This window comes from Megascapheus bottae, chromosome 28, assembly GCF_031878675.1.
Source record: "Megascapheus bottae isolate mThoBot1 chromosome 28, mThoBot2.hap1, whole genome shotgun sequence".
Lineage (NCBI taxonomy): Eukaryota > Metazoa > Chordata > Mammalia > Rodentia > Geomyidae > Megascapheus > Megascapheus bottae.
Genome location: NC_143536.1, coordinates 16,128,717 through 16,146,892, shown reverse-complemented (window position 1 = coordinate 16,146,892; position 18,176 = coordinate 16,128,717). Strand labels below are relative to the sequence as shown.

The window sequence follows — 18,176 nt, the reverse complement described above, 5'->3', positions numbered from 1 at the left end:
TTGAACCACAATCCTAGAATCTCAGCCTCCTGAGTATCTAGGATTACAGACTTGAGCCATACATAGTACCTCTTTCCTTTTTAAGAGATCTTCCTTTAGAGTTCCTGGAAGTCACTAACCCAATTAGTACCTTGATTTTAAACTTCTAGTCACAGATCTGAGAAAACAGTCTCTATATTTAAAGATATTTAAAGTAGCAAAAGACACTCAAGCTTTTAATACTTTATTACAATTGTCCCAGCAAACTAATATAATCACAAAACACAGTAACTCCAACAAAGTTTAAAAAAAAAAAAAATCAGGCTGGATGCTGGTACTCAAGCTATTCAGAAGGCTAAGATCTGAAGATCAATGTCAGCCTAGGCCAGAAAGTCCGTGAGACTCCTATCTCTATTAACTATCGAAAAAGAAGGATTAAAAATTAAACAAAAGCAAGCCAGGAGTTTGGTCTAGTAGTAAGAGAGCTTGCCTAACATGCATGCAGACCTGAGTTTGATTCCTTGGAACCACATATACAGAAAAGGCTGGAAGTGGTATTGAGGCTCATGTGGCAGAGCTCTGGACTTGAGAAAGTCCAAGGACAGTGCTCAGGCCCTGAGTTCAAGCCCCAGAACTAAGGGGGCGGTGGGAGAAGGTCAGAGTGGAGCTGTGGCCAAAGAAGCTCAGGGAGTAGTCCCCTTTCCTAGTTCTAGGAATCAAAACCAGGGCCTTGAGCAAGTCCCATTTTTATAATTTCAATATAAGCAGAAAAGGCATTTTAAATCTCAAACAACTACAGGGCACTGGTGGCTCATACTCATAATCCTAGCTACTCAGGAGGCTGAGATCTGAGGATCACAGTTCAAATATAGCCCAGGCATGAAATTTTTAAGAATGTCTCCAATTAACCACCAGAAAACGGGAAGTGGAGCTATAGCTCAACGTGGTAGAGCACTGGCCATGAGCTGAAATCTCAGGGGCAGTATCCAGGCACTGAGTTCAAGCCCCGCGATCCAACAACCTCCCACCACCAAAAAACAAAACAAAACCCATAATTCTCAAAACACCAGTGCAGAAGGAAAATTTCTGATAAAACCCCATAGCTAAGTGTCAGTGAACCTAACTACTTAGGAAGCTGAAACCTGAGGATCTCAGTTCAAAGCCAACCTAGGAAGAAAAGTCTATAAGACTCCCTCTCTAATTAACCAGCAAAAAAGGTGGGCTGGAAGCATAGATCAAGCGGTAGTGTCCACTATGAGCAAAAAGGCAAGTGAGAAGGTGATATTTTTAACTCAAGCCCCAGTAGCAGTGTACGGGCATACGTGTGCACACACATAAAACCTGCAGCTAACACAGCACGCTAAATAAAATCGGATACAACAAATCATACATTGCATGACTCCACTTATTCAAAATTGGCAAATATAAAATCAGAAAGCAAATTAGTAGCCAGGTACTGGTGGCTCACACTTGTAATCCCAGCTACTCAGGAGGTTAAGATCTGAGGATTGGGGTTCAAAGCCAGCCTGGGCACCATACCCAAAGTCCATGAGATTCTTCTCTCTAATAAACAATCAGAAAACCATATGTAGCCATGTGGCTCAAAGTAGTAGAGTGCTAGCCTTTAGCTAAAGAGCTTAGAGACAGTGCCCAGGCCCAGAGTTCAAGCCCCACAACTAACAACAATGAAAAAACAAGCAAGCAAGCAGATTAACTGGTCAGGGGCTGGTAACTGAGAAGTGCAAATGACTGTTAACAGATTTTAAGTTTCCTACTGGAGTTATGGAAATATTCTAAAATTAGATGGTTGCAATAAATACACACACAATATTGATTATACAACTGCATAGTTTAAAAGTTCAAATATTGCCTGGCACCAGTGGCTCATGCCTATAACCCTAGCTACTCAGGAGGTTGAGATCTAAGGATCTAAGCTAGGTCAGGCAGGAAAATCCATGAGCATATTATCTTCAATTAACCACTTAAAAAAAAAAAAAGCGGGTGCTGGTAACTCACACACTATTCAAAAGGCTGAGATATGAGGACTGCAGTTCAAAGCCAGCGTGGGCAAGAAAATTCCTTGAGACTCTTATCTCCAATTAACCACCAGAAAACCAGAAGTGGAGCTGTGGCTCAAAGTGGTAGAACACTTGAGTGTAGCCTTAGTAGCCTTGAGTGAAAAAGCAAAGGGACAGTACACTGAGTTCCATCCCCAGGACTGACACAAGAAAAGGAGGTGAGGGAAAGATCAAGTGTTATGGTATATAAATTAACTTCATCAAGCGGCCAAAAAAAAAAAAAAAAAAAATCCAGGCCAGGAACCTAGCAAGCACAAAAGTCCTGGGTTCAAATCTTTAGTACCACATATACAGAAAAAACTAGAAGTGGTGTTATGGCTCAAATAGTGCTAGCAATGTGAAAGCTTAAGGCCAGTGCCTAGGCCCTGAGTTCAAGCCCTAGGACTGGCAAAAAAAAAAAAAAAAAAAAAAAAAAAAAAAAAAAAATCCAGCTGGGTGCCAGGAGCTCACGCCTGTAATCCTAGCTACTCAGCAGGTTGAGATTTGAGGATCACAGTTCAAGGCCAGCCTGGGCACCAAAGTCCAAAGTCTGTTAGACTCGTATCTGCAATTAGCCATCAGAAAACTGGAAGTGCCACTGCAGTTCAAAGTAGTGAAGCAAAAGCCTTGAGCTCAGGGACAGTGCCCAGGCCGAGAGTTCCAGCCCCAGGACTGACAAATAAACAACAAAAAATTTTTTTGAAAATCACTTTAAATGGTACTTAACATAAAGTTAATCTAAGTCGTGACAATACAGGGTGGCATATATTTATAAAACTCACTAAATATTGCCTAAGAAAATTCTTTTTAAGGAGGACACATTTTTTTCCCGTTTACATAAAGACAATCAAGTTTCCTCCTTTATGAAACACCAATAATAAGCTGGAGGGTCGGTAACACTTTGTACCCAGCATAGAGGGCATAGGCACGGTGTGTAGACAGCCCTGGACTGGACCGATGAAGTAGACACCTGCCTTTGTTGCAGCTCCCAACAGGTCATGTCCACAACACTCACCTCCAGTTCTTCACTGTCTTTGGGCTTCTCCTCAGAGGTCTGTTTAACAAAGTCAGGAATGAGGATTTCCAGCGTGGCTCGAGCTACAAAAGGGAAAAATCCTGAAGTGATGGGAAGACAGATGTGTTGCAGAATGAACTGCATGTTGCTCTTATCCCCACAGCTCAAAAGGTGGGCAATGGCCCAGGGACAGTAGCAGCACTTTCCAGGCACAATCAGAAGACAAAAGAAAACTCACATCATGAGGTATAGGAACAGTAAGACAAGCTATGGGAAATTTCACAGGCCATATTTAACTTATACACTTGAAGTTCTAGTAGCTAGTGAGGGAGAAACACAAACCTGTATTTTTAAGGAATCGTATTGGTATGAAAAAATAGCTTGGCAGAATCTAGACCCCACAGGGAAGCCCAGGAACATTCAGACCAGGACATGCAGTCCATGACTATGTGAGCAGGGAGAGGTAGCCAGATAGGAGATGTTGTGACAAGGCATAGTATGAGGATGCATCCAAGTAAATGCTATGCACTGCTGTGAGGAAAGAATACACACACATCCTAGGGCTGGCTCAAGCGGACCCAGAAGAGATCTGACTGTCCCAATAAAATAAACAAGAAAAACGACATCTTAGTGATGATGTTTAGAGAGCAGCTGGCTGAAGTCTGGGCAAAGGAAGTCAGTACATGGGCAAAGTCAATGACCTAGGAAAACCCAGACCATACCCCAGGACATTTCCACCCATGGACCAAGTTCTATTCTGCATATTATCTGCTTGAAACCTCACTGACACTCAATTTGTTGAACTGAAAAACTCAGGCACAATCTCTCTAAAATAGATGGCAGGGCTGGAGTGTAGCTTAGCCATAGAACACTTGCCTAGCATGCAAAGACTCTGGGTTCAAAGCCTAAGCACCTCAAAAATAAATAGACAAATAATTATTTATAAAATAGCAGGCTTTCCTGGTGACCAGAGTGGAGTATGCAAGCTCAAGACAACCATGCAAAAGGACAGACAGTAAGCACAATGCAGAAAGGCTTCCCACTGTCTTTAGCATTTGCCATTGTAAGAAAGGAGCACCGAGGGACACTGACTGCCAAGACCAGAAAATGCTCTCACTGCTCTCAAGACCCAATGAGACTGTAAGAAAACTGACATGATTATTTCTCTATATAGAGCAGACCTACTTGGGAAGACAACAGGCCAGTGGGGAAAATCTCAAACAGACCTGATGGTACAGAAATATATCCAAACCCATTCTGCAAAGTGCTGCACTCCTCAGAAGAGCCTTAGTGCTGCTGCTGAGATAAAAGGCTTTGGTCAAAGAATTACAACTACCCTAGGGCTGCACATGAAAACTGCAAGGACACAGTCCAAAAGCAGTGAGTCTGAACCACAAAACACCAACTTCCTTGGAGATAAGATCTCATATGCAATGAGTTATAACTTAATTTAGAGTTGGAAGAACTCATCAATTGTCCTCATAAATGTCAAAAACATTTGAAGATGGTGACAGCATGTCAATTCACCTCTTCTCTCTTTAGCATGCTCATATTTTGATCAGTTTAAAAAATAAATCTTTAAAAGATTTAAAATATAAACAAAAATTACTGGGTGCTCACACTTGTAATCCCGACTACTCAGGAGGCTGAGATCTAAGGATCAAGGTACAAATCCAGCCTGGGCATAAGTCTATAAGACTCTTATCTCTAACTCCCAAAAAGCCTAAAGGGGAGCTGGGCTGTGGCTTAAGTGGCAGAGCACTAGCTATGAACATATCCAGGTCCTGAGTTCAAGCTCCAGTACTGCCCCCAGCCCCCTTGTACTCCCTAATACACACACACACACACACACACACACCTCCCCCTCTGACTGGCTTGAACTACAAATCCCTAGATCTCTAGATCTCCGCCTCCCAAGTAGCTAGAAACAAAAAGTCTGATTCTTATTTTGTGTTAGTAATGCTAGAGATCAAACTCAGGGACCTCATCAGTGTTCTACCACTGAGTTACATTCCTAGCCCCTTGGTTGAGACAAGGTCTCACAATATAGCCCAGCCTTGCCTCAAACTCAAAATCCTTCCTCATCCTCCTAAGTGCTAAAATTTGGATCACCACACCCAGCTAGGAACATAACCTTAAATCAAAGTACATGATTACATAAAATGAATGTGTCCCACCCATACCCCCCAAACTGCCGCCGCTGCTTAACCCCTCTTTAACAAAGAGGCAAGGCAGATCCGGCAGGCAGCACGTGTCTCTGGGACACCCAAGCAAGCCACATTACCAGCTTTATTCTTCGCAAGTTTTTTGCTGCTTGCAGTTCCAGATCCGTAAGTCACACCATCAATGGTCACCGAGGCACCAAAAGGCTCACTTGGATTCTCTTAAAATTAAAATTGCTTGTTTTAAAACACACTTGCCAAGACATTAAAAGCATGCACACACAGTCTGCCCACACTGGCAGATGTCCCTGCAGAAAGCATGTCTACACTCATCTACAAAGACTGGGAGTTCCCTGAAGTATGGAGACAGGGCTGAGCATGGTTAACAACAAAAGGCACAGCTGGGAAACTGGGGGGAAATGGGGATTATGGGCAAAGGCCAGAGGAGAAGCAGAAGCTGGAAGCAGAACTTGCCCGGGACAGGGACAAGGTCTCTGAAAGACAACATAGGACTGCTGGGAATTGGGAAGCATAGGATGCAGTGAACCAGATAAACAATGTCCAAAAGGGTACATGAGTGACCACAGGCTTTGGTTCTCAAGGGGAGACAAACTGTCATTCACAGAGTTGTAAAAAGAATGTCATGGAAGACAGCTGGAAGGAGTATGAACAGATCCAAGACACTTTCATTCACCTGGGGGAGACCAGGAAAGGACTCAATGCACAGCAAGGAGGCCTTCCTCACAAGTATGCCACTGATGACATATAGAAGCCAGCAAGGGACAAGAAAAGCAGAAGGGAGACAGGACAGGGAACAAACTCAAAGTAGCAGGCTCAGATATTTGCCCTTAGATGAGGCACATACATCTTCCTGAAAACATACTATTTGCAATGCATTTCTCTCTACCCTTCCCTTGTACTTCTATCCAATCCAGTAGGGCTAACAATTCTCAACCCCAGCCCAGAACAGAGTGACACATGTGATTCTTTACAACCAAAATGAGGGAAGATTAAACTTACCACATTCAAAGAAATTATAAACAGGGCGGACCTTGAGGACACGCTGCATATACTCGTGCAGGATACAGACCTCGGATTTCCCATTGGGATTAATGACAAACTCTGTGACAAGAAGAATTATCTCAGAAAATGCATGAAACGCTCCCACCAGTCAGCACCTGAGAACTGGGTCCATTCACATAACTGAGTCATTCACTGGAGCTGACTACCCTGAATGCAGCAGGCCTACTCATAGGATAAATATGAGCTTTGAATAAGTATAATTCACTCACATACTCTAACCACATCAAATTAAAAAACAGTCTGCTGATGCTGGTCCTCATAAGCCCAACTCACCTTTTTTTGTGGGTGCATCCTGCACAGACAAAGTGATGAGCTTCTGGTTGGCTGGCAGAATGGGCCTCTCAGATTCAGCTTGCTTCCGCTTCATCTCACGGTTGAACTGCCGCCGCTCAGCCCAAGTCCTGAATTTTTTAACAGTTACTTGCTCAAAATCAAAACGCTTTTCCAGGTAGTTTCGAAATTCCTCCAGATCTGTTCAAGATGTACCAGAGACAGAAATTATCAAACCTGCAATATAAGAGTCATGTTTCTTCAACCCTGTGCCTAAGACAGTAGCATCTTCATCAAAGAAGTCTAGTCCACATGACAAGTGTTTTCCTTTCCCTGTCCCTTTCAAAGGTGAAGAGGGACAGCGAGGAACAGGGATAAAAACATTAAGTCCCTTCACTACCAGCTCAAATTATTCTGACAAATTCTTTATGAATGGATGCTTAGTTCTTTTACCTTATCTGGAACTAAAACAAGAATGAAAAAAATGTTATGGGAAGAGGGATACAAATGCTTGCCACATGCTTATAATCCCAGTATAAAAGAGGTTGAAGAAAGAGGATCTTGAGTTTGAAAACAGCCTGGGATAGAGACAGTATCTCAACAAACCAACAAATAAAAACATATCACCTTTAGGCTCTTCTCCAAGAAGCAAAACAAACACCTGGGGACTGGGAGCATAGCTCAGTGGATTAAAAAAAAAAAAAAAAAAAAAGTACTTGCTGACCATGTGGTAAGGTTCTAGGTTTGATTCCCATCCCACCCCACAAAAAAATCCTGACTCTTGCCAATGGTACCTGAATGCTAATACCAGCCGTTCACCATCTAGATGGTATTTCTACACTCAGGAACACACTTGGTGACTGGCCCCTGCCTCCTTAGGGCTTTGTGCTTACCACATTTCTCCCCTAACCACTGCCCACAACAGCTTTTCCCTCCTCACAGCTGCTTCAGGGCACCTCACATTGAATAGTTATGACTTGCTGGGCAGCAACAAAAATCAAGCATAACTTGTAAAAACAGAATGTCTTCTTTGATAGTGATCTAGCAGAAAGGCTGAAAATAGATCTGCCACCACCTGAAGAGAGATCTGTGACTTGAAAGGACAGGACAAACTAAGCTATAAGAGAGGAAATGAACAGAAACCCTAACACTTATCCAAAAGGCAACTGTAGGATTCAAGAGGATATTGTCCAGCACTCAAAGAGGCTGAAGGAGAATTACAAATTCATAACCAACTTGGGCTACAAAGTGAGGCTTTGTCTCAAAAAGCCACAAAATGACAGTAGGAACTGTTCACAGGCTAGGGTTAGTTCCGTAGTGCTGGGCTGAAGGTTCAAACTCTGAGCTCATCAGGAAAAACAATGCTCATGGGCACAAAGGAAGAACATGGCACCAACATGTCACCATCTCCATGGCAGTTCTATGAAGTTCAGGCCTCCAGATGCTGAAAATGAGCAGGTTCTCAAAAGTGGAAGGAAACAGACCTCTCTAGCCATGCAGAAGTGCAAAATAGACAAAGGTGTCCCCGCAACAGGCACAATGAAGAACTGAGCCATGGCTTCTGACAGAATGAGTGCGACTCTAGGGTAAATATGAAATGCAGCCAGATCCTAGGTAGCAAAGAAGAAACCTTTCTGGGAAAACTTACCAACAGATTCATCTTTGCACACCTCTACTTTGGCCTTTACTTGTCCCAAAGCCCCGGGGGCCGCCTCAGCTCCCAGGGAATCCTTCTCGTCTGGGGGCCCTGAGTCAATACCCACAGAGTCTGGTTCTTCCAGAGGGAATTCCAGCTCTGCTGATCGACCCAGAGGCTTGACAGGAGATATTTCTCCACTGGGAGTGAGCTCACTGCTTTGTTCTCGTTCTTCATTATCCTTCATTTTTTTATAATGTAGACATGGGATGCTACTCAAAGGAGGGTCGTGTTTCTGTAAATAGTAATATTGCAAGAAGAGTTACCAACATGACCTTGAATCTAAAAACCTGATGCCTTATATTGACCTCCACATGGCTATCATGCAACAAGTGCAATCTGGCATGCTTCAGTGTTAGGACTGACAAGCCTAAGTTCATTACTGATGCCTTCCCTACCCGTATGCTTCCTGTTCCCAAGAAGTAGGGTCTGGACCAAGTGACCACCCGAGACTCTCTGTGCAGGTACACTGGAACTCCAGAGTTATGAAAGGTCATGATCCACCCATCAGGCAGAGGCTCTGTAGGGGGACGGCCACGACCTGCATAAAAGAAAGAACATGTTATAATTAGACTGTCACTATGGGATATTTTTTGGCAAGTCAAACTACTCCCTCTTGGTTATACTTACAAAATGGGAACTGACATGTGTAAAGTTCACAAAGAGCTCAGAATAACATTGTACGATTTTTCCACCACATCTGAAAAGCATTGGGAACACTGGGCCTATAATCGTAACTACTCAGGAGACTGAGATCTTAAGGATGAAGATTTGAAGCCAGTCCAGGTCAGAAAGTCCCTCTGACACACTCACTCCTTCTCTCCCTCCCCCCGTCACACACACACGAAGTAGAGCTGACTATGGCTTAAGTGGTAGTGCATGTGCCTTAAGCAAAAGAGCCAAAAGAAAGAGGCACTGAGTTCAAGTTCTAGCACCCTACCCTCCATATACACAAAAATGAGGAAGGAGATATATGACTCAAGTAATAGAGTGTCTAGCTGGCTTGAAGCAAAATTTAACCCTCAACCCCCAACACACCCAAAAAGACAATACTACCAAAGCTAGACACCAGTGGCCTAAACCCATAACCCAAAGCTACTCAGGAGGCTGAAATCTAAGGCCTGAGGTTCACAGATAGCACAGGCAGAAAAAAGTCAGACACTATCTCCACGAAGCCATACTAGAAATGTGGCTCAAATGATAGGGTATCAGCCAGGAGAATAAAAAGTAGAATGAAGCTGGGCACAGTGGCTCATACCTGCAATCCTAGCTACATAGGAGGCTGACATCTGAGGATCCAGGTTTAAAGCCAGCCCAGGCACTATAGTCCATGAGATTCTGATCTCTAATAACCACTAAAAACCAGAAGTGGTGTTGTGGCTCAAGGGTAAGGGTGGTAACCTTGAGCTGAGGAGCTCAGAGACAGTGCCCAGGCTGAGTTCAATCCCCATGACTGACAAAAAAAAAAAAAAAAAAGTTGAGTGAATCAGTCGAAAACAGGCGAAAAGTGCAACAACAGAGCCCACTGGCTCCACTGGACATGGAAGAAAGTGAGCTATACAACTGGTAGGCAGAGATGGGAGGGAGGGGGAAGAATAAGGAAACAGATGATACTATGTAAAAGGAGGGAAATGTACATATTGCCTGGCATATGTAAAGATTACCCCACTGTATATCACCTCTAAAACAACAATAATTAAAAAAATAAAATAAAAAGACAGTGAGAATTCATATCCTTGAGTTCAAGCTCCAATTAAAAAAAAAAAAAAAGCCAGCCAAACCTGTAATATTACCTACTCAGGAGGGTAAAATCTGAGGATTACAGTTCAAAGCTAACCTGAGCAAGACAGTCCATAAGACTCCAATTAACCATCAAAAAAACCAAACCAAACAAACAAAAAGCCAGAGTAAAGCTGTGCCTCAAGTGATAGAATGCTAGCCTTAAGCGCAAAAGCTCAGGAACAGTATGCCCAGGCCCTGAGTTCAAGGACCACTGCAAGTGTGCACGCATGCATGAGCACACAAGCCAGGAACTAGTGGCTTATGCCTATAATCCTAGTTACTCAGAAGGCTGAACTCTGAAGATCATAGTTTGAAGCCAGCCTGGATACACAAATACTAAAGGTTCTTGTCCCCAGTTAGCAAAATGAGCCAATTTGCCATTGAGCATAGCTCAAATGGCAGATTCTCAGCCTTAGCCAAAAATCCAAGCAAGTATGGACTCAATACATATCCCACAAAATTAAGAAAGTTGAAGGGTTGGGAAGGCTAAGGAAGAACGATGAAAGCGATGACACTGATCAAGATATGCTGTATATGTTGTTACATGGCAACTCCTTTGCAGGAGTACTTAAAGATAATAAAAATGTACTTGAAAAACAATAAAAAAAGCATAAAGCCCTGAGTTCAAATCCTAGCACACACACACACACAAAAACATAACCAGTACATATAAGAACCAGTTTGATTCCTAACAACAAAGCAAGAAAAGGGGAAAAAAAATCTTTGTTCAAATAAAATTTCTATATATTTTGTTGTTGTTGTTGGTTGTGGGACTTGAACTCTGGGGCCTGCGCGTTGTCCCTGAGCTCTTCAGCTCAAGGCCACATGCCATTTCTGGTTTTCTGGTGGTTAATTGAAGATGAGTCTCATGGACTTTTTAGTGCCCGGGCTGGCTTTGAACCATGATCCTCAGATCTCAGCCTCCTGAGTAACTATCTATACTAGTTTTAAGACACTACCCACAACCCCTTCTTTGCTTTATAGGCAGTCATACAAGAAAAGTAGGGACTAGAAATGTGGCTTAGTGGTAGAGTGCATGCCTAGCATACATGAAGCCCTGGAATCAATTCCTCAGTACCACACAAACAGAAAAGGCCAGAAGTGGAGCTATGGCTGAAGTGATAGAGCGTTAGCCTTATGCACAGAGAGGCTCAGGGACAGAGCTCAGGCCCAGAGTTCAAGTCCAAGGACAGCAAAAGAGAGGGAGGGAGGGAGGGAGGGAGGGAGGGAGAAGCATTGGACATTTTACTCATCACTAACAAACCTGATTGCCAGAAAAAGCATAAATACAATGACAACAATATTCTTAAATTAAGAGAAAGCAAGTAAAACCTAAAACACTAAGAACAATGAAAAAGGTGCCAGTAAATTCAGGAAAAGAGTGGCATTTCTGGCCAGATCCTCGTCCAGCAGTGCTGACCCTGGGATTGGTATCCTGCCCAAGCCGCTATCACAGAGCATGGCCTAGGAAGGAGTGCTACAACTCAGAAGTATACCCCATGGATGTTTTCATAGAAGTTAGGGCCAAGTGAAACCACCTCACCCCCAGTCTTGCGCTAATTCAGGAGAGGAAGCAAATAAGATGTGGAGTCAAATACAACATAGGACATAGGTTCAACCATCAACTCCTCTGTAACAGCCATGTAGAGTTGAGTGAAGTTGTGAGCCCAAGGCCAGGCAGGTTGGCAAAGCAAGTCTATTACTGTAAGGTGATCTGCATAGGATGGACATGGGTTTGTTTGCTCAGAAAAACTTAAAAACAGCAAGAGTACAAAGCCAACACTCCACAGGTACCAAAGTGAATCCCTCACCTCTTTCCCCGTCTCCCTATGAAGCTGGAGCCTGAGGTTCAGCCCATCTGGAATTGTCCAGTCAGCTACTGCTTATCTATCACCAATGTAGAAAGTAACATGTAGCACCTGACACTACTGACCCTCCACAGCCCAAAAGCTGCAACTGCAACCTCCATACTTCACTTTCTACCAAGTGCCACCTCACCACCCTCTGTACCTAATCTCTTAGCCCAAGGTCTTATCCGAGTGTCTGAATGCCCTTACATCTCTTCAGCTCCTCTACTGATCCTGATGTTCCCTATTGGAACAGTCATAAATGCCAGACAAGTGCAGACAAAAAACAACACTCAGTTGCTTCAGACTGACAAGAGCCCTGCAATAGAACTGATTATCTCCCAATTGCTCTCCCACTGTTGTCAAATCCAAGAGTTAAATCTACTTTGCATCTCCAAAATGCCTCTATTTCTATGCAATGAGCTTCTACCTTATCCCTAAATTGCATATGCCATGCTAGTCAGGTCATGTTACTTTTCAGGTAACACTGGTCTGATTCTAGCAGCTTCCTGAATCACTTTGAGACAAATCAAAACCTGTACTGCAGGCTGAGCACTGATGTCTCATGCCTGTATGATATCTTCCCAGAAGGCTAAGATCTGAGGATCACAGTTTAAAGTGAGCCCAATGGAAAACCAATGCAACTCTTAGATATCCAATAAATAACCAGAAGAAGCTAGGAGCTGGCTGGGAATGTGGCTTAGTGGTAAAGTGCTTGCCTAACATGCATGAAGCCCCAGGTACAATTCCTCAGTACCACATAAACAGAAAAAGCTGGAAGTGGGGCTGTGGTCCAAGTGGTAGACTGCTAGCTTTGAGTTCAAGCCCCAGGACTAGCACTAAGAAAAAAACAAAACAAATCTAGACTGCAACCATCATGTGCCACCTCACTAAGTACTCACCTCTCAGACCCCATACCCTCTCTGGTCCCTGATACCATCTCTTGGTTCACAATATTTCCCCTGTTCAGTAGTCTTCTGCAGAATGCCTGTGATTTCCACAGCTGTTACCAGAATTTACACCTGGGTGGTTGTGTGTTTGACTAAGTTCTTGTGTCCAATCTGTTCTCCTTTTGTCTGTCTGTCATGACTATTCTATATTCAAACATGAATCTCCATCCAGACCATAGTATAAGACCAGAGCTCTCTAAACATCTCAAAGGAAAGTACTTTTGTGTATGTACTTGTATGTACATGTGCATACACACTGGTACTAAGGCTTGAATTCAGAGCCTGGACTCTATTCCTTAGCTATTTTGCTCAAGGATAGTGTTCTATCACTCAAACCAAAGTTCTACTTCTGGCTTTTCCGTGGTTAATGGGAGATAGGAGTCTCTTGGATTTTCCTGCCTGGGCTTGGCTTCAGATCTCAGTCCCCTTGAGTAGCTAGGATTGTAGGCATTAGCCACAGACACACAGCTGAAACTCCACTTCTGATGCCTGAAAACACTCACCACTTTGTGACTTAACTTACTTTTAAGCACTGTTTTAATCTTGGTCATCATTGGCTGCACACTTGTCTCTCCATCAGATGGATGGTCACTGTCTCCTCCATACTTTTCTTCTATTCGCCTCTTCTTGGGAGCACAAAGGCCTTCCTCCAACAGAGCATCCACATCATTGTCAAAGTCATCCTGCAAAATAAGATGTTCAGATCCCAAAGCTCCCAGGGTCCATGTTCCTGGACCAAGTGAAACCTTAACAACATTTGAGAACAGAGAGGAGTCGCTCAAGGGGGCCTAAGTATGCTCTGGTGGTAGGTGATCATCTGAAAGATAAATAGAGTGAAATTACAAGTGAAATCAACATGCCTGGTCCAGGTGCACACCTTGCCAAGGAGGCTTCTCAGAAGCACCTGCTGACTCAGGTTAGCAAGAGAATATACGGCTGCCTGTTAGCCAAACCTTTCATTAAGAAACATTAAAAATGTGGACGTCTGACATTGTTCTCTTCTCCACATTTATGTTGTTATTCAAATAAAAGCAATTCAAATTGCTTCTTGTTTTGTTTTTAAATTTCCCAACTTCCAAAAAGATGCTGCCAGTCCCAAACCTCTCTTTAGAGAGCCCTCAAGCCCTCAGAAAGAGGGATCGCCAACATACCTCATAGGAGAAATTCAAGGCCTCTTCATCCACTCTTTCTCTTTGAACGATTGCTTTAGCAGTGAACCCGCCTGCTCCTTCTTCATCTAGCTCCAAATTGTCAGTAAAATCTTCTAACTCATCGAGCACTGCATATTCCACTCTCTTTTCCTGATCCAGCTCATTCTCCTCATCCTTCTTATCTGTACTCTCACCCCCTAGGCCTACCCCATTACCAATACTCCCGCCAAAGGGACAAGCATGCACGTCCCCACTGACAGGACTAAGGAGCAGGCCACATTCGGCCCGAGTGCTGCGCTCTATTCCTGTGTACAGCACCTTCCTGTCCTTACTCCTGCAGCTCTCGGTAAAACTCACACTAATCTTTACATCTTTAAGCAACTTAAGGTCAGGGGAGAATTTCCGGACCGCAGGTGCGTGCCGGGCGGTGCGTGGACTGTGGCCACTACAGTTCGGGTCTATGAGGAGGCGGCCCTTAGAGAAGGATCCTTTGGAGAGAAGAGAAGCTCCGTAGAAGTTGAATGGGTCTTCAGCAGGGGGTTCGGACTGTCCATCACCACCAGAGCCAACGTCCATTACCTCTGCATCACTGGACGTTTGCAGGGGAGGTGGTGGAGACTGTTCACGGGGCAGCACTTGGAAGGGGCAAACTTGGTTTTCCATCATCGCTTCTCCTGCGGGCTCACGCGGGAGAGGAGAGGGACTTTCATATGTTTCCATATTAAAAGCAGTTAAGACTATTTTAAAAGACCAGTTTTAAAACACCTTACATAAATCTACAGCTAACATGCACAAGTCCGTCGAGACCCGGTGCTGTCCTGCCCACGCTGTGCACATTGGCGGCTTAGTCAAGCTGGCCACATTGCTCTTTTCATTAATGTAGACAGCTTTTAGAACCACTGCCTCAATTATTGGAAATCACAATGCACTCAGCTTAAAAGACCGACGACTAAGTGAGTCTGTCTTCATGCCAAAGTGGCACCTTTCTTCTTCCACCTGAAAAGAAATTTAAAAATACCGTCACGAAATGACAGAAAATCTACTCCCCTGGTACTGAGTCAAGTGCCATTAACAGTGTAGTACAGAGTTAAATTAATACTGCCTATGGGAGAACCTTTAAGACACCCAAATAAACTTATTTTATTGAAATTATAATTTAAATCCTAACCTAAATGTTTTGCTAACTGTCCAGTTTCATATTAAAAGCACAAAAATATGATTTTAAGGCTGAAAGATTTAAAAAAAAAAACTAAACTTCACTGCAATACTCCCCTAACTCAGCCTATGATGTAAGCAAACACATAGTGGGAATCCGACCTTTCTGAACACTAATAAAAGGCATGGCCTTGCTCAAGCCATCTGGATAACATCAGTCCACTCACCTGCAAGGGCTGGGGTAGTCAGGGCAAACATAAAACCCTCAGCTCAAATATGTAGCACTAGAGACCTCAGAAGTGTGGCCAGGCACTCTGCTACCCAGGGAACCCCCTCTCCTGGGCCCACAACATGACATTTTGATGGGACAGCTGAGATCAACAGAGGTGACAGCACAGTTCTGCTCCCAATAGAGCAGAGGGTGCCTGTCAGGATTTAGAAAGAGGCAAAGAAGAAAGCTGGAGCCAAGGCACAAAGAATCTACCATTTAGCTCTATACTGGGAAAAATAATGAGCCACCAAGGGTAAAGCATATTTATCATAAAGGAAACTGGCACAGCTGTGACGGTACCCAGGTGACTATACACAGGTGTTGGGACAGTCCACCAGGACAGGGTATGAAATTGGCTCTGGAGACATGAGGAGCAGTGTCACAAAAACTGACCATACTTGTTGACCCAAATGGAAAGCAGACAGAAGCTGGAAAGGAAGTAGGCTTCTCCCCTAGTGGGACATAAACACTCCAGTATCCAAGTGGAAGGAAGCCTGGAGAGGAGGAATAGTAGGAAGTTCTCAGCAGACCTCTGATAGGTGCTGAGGCCACAACTCTGCCCTAATTGGTGTAGACATCTGGTAGGGCAGATTACATTAATGAGGAGGAAAGCATCAAAATCATAGGAGAAAAGTGACCAAAAATGGAAGGATGCAACACTAGACAGCCTCACTACAGAGGAAGCAAAAAATAAGGGGTGGGGGGAGGGGGAAGAAGGGGAATGACATAAGGCAGAGAAGGCAGATCAGAGGGGATGGCCAAAAACCCAGAGGTCTATAGGAAGAGCGGCTGTCAGTAGAGCAAAAACACATGCACACACCCACACGCACGCGTGCACACACACACACATGCATACTCCCACATCATGCACAGAAACACACACATGCACATGCCATGCACACAGATGCAGATATACACATATAGGCATGGCTATGCCTATGAATGGTTGCATGTACATAACTCTTAAGAACCCAGAAAAAAGAACAGACATCACCTGTTTAAGAAGTTTACAGTGAAGGGATGGAGTGTGGTGGTTGTACTTTGAAGAAGTCACAAAATAAAAGTCTTGTTTAAATTAACTCATATATTATCACAGCTTGGATACAGCCATAAAGGCAATGATATTCTGTCACTGTTTCCTAGATGCTTGAAATATTCTAAATTCAATGGGAACTGATACCTCCCCCTAAGGTCTGTCAAAGGTGCTAAAGCCTGAGAGAGCACATCATAGTGTAAGTGACTAATAGGAGCAGCAATCACGAAAAAGGCTGTAGCCAAGTGGACACAAAGCACACCAAGGCAGTAATGTTAATCTCCTGACAACCAAGAAACATCTCTGCATGCTTAGTGCTACAGATCTCAAGACTAGGACAGAATGCCTCAGAATTTGGTAGATGTACAGATATCCAGATCAATTTTTTTTTTTTAATTCTAGGGCAAAAAAATCTGAAGAATACTTAAATTGGAGATTGGGAACAAAACGGTGCTACAAGGTGGGAAAGCCTGCTTGCTACATGCTAAAAGCTAAGAAACAGCCAGTGTAAAACCACAAACCAAACACATAAAGATGCTAAAGGGCACTTTAAAGAGGCAAGCAGCATAGGTAGGGTACAGGATTCCTGAGAAGGGAACAGGAAAGCTGTCCTAGGGCTTGGTAGTGGGGCTATTCTATTCCTGTATAAGCTTTCTCCATTTATTCAACAAGCATTTTATTCACTGCCTTTATACAACACAAACATCATTTTAGGTATATTGAACACAAGAGCTCACATTTTAGTTGAGGAGACCAAGTAACAACTAAGAAAAGTATCTACTGTATCACATGCTGAGAAGTGTAAAGCTAAAACAAAAAAGCAAAAAGGCTGGGGGGTGCGGGTGGGGGGGCACTCGGAGGAAGAAAGTACCTTCCAAAAGGGTTGTTAGAGAAAGCCTAACAGTCAGTGTCTACACTTCAAGGCAGAGGCAACAGGTGGGTAATAGAGATAGAGTACATGCTAGGTGACACTGAGAGGAAAAGCCAAGGCCCGAGAGGTATGGTGCAGCCAAGTTACTGAACTAAGGGGAAGGGAAAGCAGGCCAAGTCAGGGAGATTTGGGCATTTGAGACAGGCCACTAAGCTGAAGGGTCTAAATACTGACAACATATGATACAAGGATAGCAGTGGCAGCCAACCCTCACAGAGGCCCTGCTTTAAGTACTCTTGGCACCATAACTCACCCAGTTCTCATAAAGCATTGTGAGAGAAAGGATAAGCACAGAAAAGTTAAATGGCTTGCTCAAGGTCACATAGGAGGTGATACACCTGCTCTGTCACCCAAACAAGATGGTCTGTATATGTACTGACTCAGTCTTATACTACCACATAATTTTTTTAAATCACCATATTTAGGAGGGCAAAAAGGCTCAGTAGGTAATCTGGAGCAAGATCTATGCAAAGCTGAAGTGCTGAGAAATACTGTTGAAAACAGAAGGTGAGGTGACAGGGCTTCCTAGGAATGGATGCATAAAGGCATAAGAAAGAAATCAATGCAACTTTAGCAAGATGTAATGGCATATTCCTTTAATCCTCCTCCTCAGGAGGCAGAAACTGGAGATTAGTTCCAGGTCAGCCCAGGAAAAAGGTTAAGGGACCCTGCCTTAAAAATAAAATGGTACAGGCACCAGTGGTTCACACCTGTAAACCTAGCTACTCAGAAGGCTGAGATCTGAGGATCACAATTCAAAGCCAGCCCATGCAGAAAAGTCCCTGAGACTATTA

General features: G+C 43.6%; 1 protein-coding gene across 2 annotated transcripts in view; it reads right to left on the bottom strand.

Moving 5' to 3' along the window:
- Window positions 1-18,176, bottom strand: part of Dgcr8 (DGCR8 microprocessor complex subunit) — a 32,147-nt gene that overhangs the window by 11,302 nt on the left and 2,669 nt on the right. Inside the window, exons 2-9 of one of the 2 annotated variants that reach the window (XM_090320655.1) lie at window positions 13,993-14,988; window positions 13,365-13,524; window positions 8,661-8,803; window positions 8,215-8,497; window positions 6,570-6,767; window positions 6,234-6,335; window positions 5,336-5,434; window positions 3,052-3,134 (exon numbers count right to left, since the gene is read on the bottom strand). In XM_090320655.1, the coding sequence (XP_090176781.1) occupies window positions 3,052-3,134; window positions 5,336-5,434; window positions 6,234-6,335; window positions 6,570-6,767; window positions 8,215-8,497; window positions 8,661-8,803; window positions 13,365-13,524; window positions 13,993-14,712 (1,788 nt within the window). In that variant the 5' untranslated portion in view covers window positions 14,713-14,988. The remainder of the gene's footprint in view (window positions 1-3,051; window positions 3,135-5,335; window positions 5,435-6,233; window positions 6,336-6,569; window positions 6,768-8,214; window positions 8,498-8,660; window positions 8,804-13,364; window positions 13,525-13,992; window positions 14,989-18,176) is intronic. The other variant, XM_090320656.1, reaches the window with a different exon arrangement.